At 44.0% G+C, this 4,597-nt stretch overlaps 1 protein-coding gene across 1 annotated transcript; it reads left to right on the top strand.

Annotated features, from left to right (window-relative positions):
* Window positions 1–97: 97 nt before the first annotated feature.
* LOC119303351 lies at window positions 98–2,620 on the top strand. The gene is made up of 2 exons (XM_037580473.1): window positions 98–444; window positions 1,869–2,620. The coding sequence occupies exons 1-2, from the start codon at window positions 234–236 to the stop codon at window positions 2,192–2,194; spliced, it is 537 nt and encodes a 178-aa protein (XP_037436370.1). The 5' UTR covers window positions 98–233; the 3' UTR covers window positions 2,195–2,620.
* The last annotated feature ends 1,977 nt before the right edge of the window (window positions 2,621–4,597 follow it).

Below are 4,597 nucleotides of genomic sequence, written 5' to 3'. Positions count from 1 at the left end.
ACTCAACTGGACGTGGGCGTCTCAGCGCCGCCGGATCTCATCTGGGTTTGGGGCCGGCCCGTCTCCACTCGCGCGCGTCCGGTCCGTCCCCACTCACTCACCAACTCCCACTCCCCCTCTTCACTTCCCGCACCGCCGCGCCGGGCCGCCGACAAGCCACGCCCACCTCGCGCCGGACCGCAGCGCAGCGCGGCCGTTCCATCAATCCTTCAACCACCCTCGGCGCGGAGGCGATGGCGGGCCGCTCCTTGTCGTCGTCGTCGTGGGGCCCGAGCCCCGCGGCGGTGATGGCGCTGGTGGCGCTGCTCGGGCTCGGCGTCGCCGCCTACATCGTCGGCCCGCCGCTCTACTGGCACGTCGCCGAGGTGCTCGGCCGCTCGGCGGGGGCCTGCCCCGCGTGCGCCTGCGACTGCGACGCGCTCCCGCTGCTCCAGCTCCCGGAAGGTACCCACCCCTCTTGCTGTCGGTGCCCGACCTACCCGCCCAGATCTTTCCCTGCCTTCCCCGTGCAACATTTCTGTGCTGTGCGAGCAATGCGTTTGTAACCGCTCAAAATTGCGTTCTGCTGTGGACGGGACGGGACACGGTAGGACTGTGGATAGGCTGAGAACTTAGAACGATATGTAAATTAGGGGATCTGTAGAGTTTTTTTGAGGGACTCTAATCTGTGACTTGAATGTCCTACAATAATGCACAGTTTAGCTTGCTCAGTTTGTTATAATTATAAGCATACTTGAAATTTGGGTGTGCGACCACGATGTTTTCACTTATTCAGAAGTCATAACACGGGTTCAGGTTGTAGCTTTATTTAGGAGTAATTATGTATGGTCACTGAACAAGATAAAATTGAATGTATAACATGACATGCTACTGAAATCTTGTGTCGGTGCTATCACGTATGAGCATTTTAATACTATTTGTTATTTGATTCTCAAGCTCCACCTGGGGTAGCATCCTTTGTCCTTAGTCTACTCAAAGATGTGTGGTGCTCTAGTTGCTATTCGTGGAAAACTGGAAATCTTTTCTTATGTTTATGTTCTCTTTGCACTCTTAAATTAGATTGTATCCATGACACTGTCTGCCTTGTCAGTTGTTTAACTAGTATTGCTTTCTGCTGTGGACGGGACACGGTAGTACTGTGGATAGGCTAAGAACTTGGCATGATATGTAAATTATGGGATCTGTCGACTTTCATTTATTGGGGGCATTCTAACCTGTGATCTGAATGTCCTAACAAGTATGTATGGCTTAACTTCCTCAGTTTGTTCAATGCTTATTATGCATCAGATTTTCTATGCCTGGCCTTGCCATGGCTGATCGATTATAACTTGAGCTATGCTTGAAATTTGGGGGTGAGGCCAAGAAGTTTTCAGTTATTCAGAAGTCAGAACATTGGTTCACATTGTAGCCTTATACTGGGAGTAATTGTGTATTTCACTAAACAAGATAGAGTTGAATGTATAACATGCCATGGTACTGAAAGGTTGATGCCTGTCTTGTCTTGGTGCTATCACATATGAGCATTGCAATATTTGTTCTTTGATTCTCAAGTTCAATCTGCGATGCCTTCCTTTGTCCTTATAGTCTGAAAGATGTCTACTGCTCTAGTTGCTACATGTGGAAATATTTTCTTATGTTTATTGTTCTCTCCACACTCTGTAATTAGTTTGTATCCATGATATACTCTGTTTCATTAGTAGTTTAACCAAGTAGCTCAGTTATTTTTCTCCATGTTTACAGTTAGTCTTGACTTGGATATTATGCTAAGTAGTTCAACGAAGCACCCAAGGTCACGTATATTCCATAGCATATCTTGTAATTATCTTGTGACTGGATTAACTGGTCATTATTGCTTCTGATGTTTCCAGACTGTGCCAAGCAATTCAAAGAGGTCAAGAATCATGCTTCCGGTGAGGAAACAGAGTTACTAATAGAAGAGCTAAAGCAGAGAGAGGAGGAAGCAACAGAAGCTCAGCAACAAGCCGATGTAAAGTTGCTCGAGGCTAAAAAACTAGCTTCGCAGTATCAAAAGGAGGCTGACAAATGCAGTTCAGGTATGGATACATGTGAAGAAGCTAGGGAGAAGTCAGCCGAGTCGCTGCTCGGTCAAAGGAAATTAACTGCTTTGTGGGAGGAAAGAGCTCGGGAACTTGGATGGAAACCAGGCAATGTCAAACCACACCGGAATCAGTAACGAACACTGGAGGATGGTGATGAATACAGCATGCCAACCAATAGAGATCTCATTACAAATACCCTCCCTCGGTGATAGAGGCAAGGAAAAAGGGTTTCACTTCTGGTGACCTTGCCTCACTTCGTGCCACGACGAGTTCCCTTGTCCATAGGTAATTTATATTGGGTTTGTCAGCAACGTCCATAGCTGTTTTCAGCATTGCGTTAAAATGGCCATAGAATGACACTCATCACCTGTAAGTCTTTAAAGGGTGACCAGTTTCTTGGTTGTTGTTTATGAATTATGGTAGTGAAGAAGGAATTGTTCTTATTTCTACAGAGTTGTGGATTGGATAGTTGTTGATGAGTTGTGACATTCTGTTTTCCCCAAATTCTCATGATATTTTGACTGTTTGACATGAAGACGGTGTAGTATATATTTATTTGAGATGATATTTCAATCAAGTGGCTACTGAAGAGACTGTCAAAGAAAGGGAGACTCCCACAGACTTGTCCAAACTCTGTACTTTTCCATTTGAACTGTGCATGGTATTGTGATAGACAACTTATATGCTCGTGCTTTCTTTCTTCTACTAAACAGAGAATTCAAGTTTTCAACCTAACATGTCCACAATAAATGAAATATCTGCCTTTGCCAACTCTCGAAACTTTGGCAGAGTTCACCCTCTTACATAAAGTCTTCATGTTCTTCTCTACCATGTTGCATGTCTTATATAAGTGGAGTTTTGGTGCCATGTGTTCATCTCGAATTGTAATTGCTCTAATAATATTGCTCAAGCGCGTTGATCGGGAAAATGGTAAAGATTGTTAGGAATGATAGGCAACGGGACCACCGGAAACAGAAGGTGGATTGGATTCTGTGTGCACAAAGTGGTGTATATGTCAGAGTTACATCTCAATGTAATCAAGCTACTAGTTATATCCAGGTCCAACAAACAGGGTCAACATAGAAGGTAAAAATGATGAGAAGATGTGGAACCTCAAGGAACGTGGAGGACCTCTAAGCCTTGAGTTAGCAAAAAAATCTAACCGGATGTACAAAAGAACACCGGTTACGCTATCTTATCCAGTGTTTCCTGTTGGATAGTATATCCAGTGTTTCCTGTTGGATAGTGTTGTATACGTTTTTTGTATGAGTAACTGGAAACTTAATTTATGTATCAACGCGTATTAGCTTCATTCAAATAAAATTTGGGAGTAGAGGGCTCCTCAATAGTAAAAAATAAGGCCTTTTGTACGATATTTTTCGTAGTAGCAGGTTTTATTTTCGAGAAAACTATGTGCATTTAGTGTTATTGTCGATGGGAAAATGTCTTTATAGTTGGTTGCATAAGAAAGACATGTGCTGAGAGTTTAGAGTATCTGATTTTGTGTGTGTAAACGGGCCTGATCTTTTTTCCATGGCCTGACATCAAAAGGAACAGATAAGTGAATTAACGAGTTAACTCTCGATATGCTAGATGGACCAAACAACTAGCTACAGTGATCTGGCTAGGGAGATGGAATGGCATACTTGTTATTCTGTTCCCGTCCTTGATCCGATGTTTGCATTCACAAGGTTAACAAAGGAATTGAGCATAGTGGCACCATTGCATCCTCTGATACTGGTCAAAAGCCATGTACACAATTAGTTCACACAAATCGTACCATGTGTATGTTCTTTCTAGAGTAAACAAACATCCCAAGATGTGCTTTTGGGACTCTAAATTTGGCTTTAGCAAAGACATGCGGTCCAAGCACATCTTCATGGTTCTGGTAGACGATGAAACCACTTTCTAATGGTGGCACGGCTGGTACTGTCGACTAATACATGTTGTCCATAAAGGTGTGCAGCTGCTCGAGCAAGTGGTACGGGCTGCTTGGGCTCAAGAGAATCATGACCGTACACAGCCCGATGCAACCTCATCGTAGCTTGGGAAAGATGCAATTCATCTATGGGTACATGCAAATAAGATAGGGAAAAAGTTAGCACAATCGCTGCTCAATCCAAATAAATTACACTATATTGCCGTTGGATCATGTAAAATTGAACTTGTTGCACTTTTTCCATAGTGTCCTATACTAATTTGCAATTTGCACAAGGTCTAACCAGTTTAGGAAAAAACAATAGGTTCAAACTTTGGATCCATATGCCACTATGGTAGGTGTACCGACCCACATGCCAGGTGTTTCTTCCACATCGTAACTTTGTTTCTCCAACATGGTCATGAACTCATGATGAGTCGACATCGCCTAGCTCTTCTCTCTAGAGGGCTCTTTGGTGGTGCTCGATCCCATGAAGGTTACACAAACCCCCCTCAGTTGAAGCCCTATATCCACTCGAGCTATGCCTCTTTCATCTAGTGAACTAGTTCGAGGATGAGCTCAACACTAAACCCATGGCAGTCGCTGAATGCAGAGGAAT

This window comes from Triticum dicoccoides, chromosome 5A (assembly GCF_002162155.2).
Source record: "Triticum dicoccoides isolate Atlit2015 ecotype Zavitan chromosome 5A, WEW_v2.0, whole genome shotgun sequence".
Taxonomy (NCBI): domain Eukaryota; kingdom Viridiplantae; phylum Streptophyta; class Magnoliopsida; order Poales; family Poaceae; genus Triticum; species Triticum dicoccoides.
The sequence above is the reverse complement of the archived record's forward strand: the minus strand, read 5'-3'. Positions and strand labels throughout refer to the sequence as shown.

Coding starts and splice junctions, on each gene's coding strand:
- LOC119303351 (XM_037580473.1), top strand. CDS start 234: ATGGCGGGCCGCTCCTTGTCGTCGTCGTCGTGGGGCCCGAGCCCCGCG. Junction 445..1,868: donor GCTGCTCCAGCTCCCGGAAG/GTACCCACCCCT, acceptor TGATGTTTCCAG/ACTGTGCCAAGCAATTCAAA.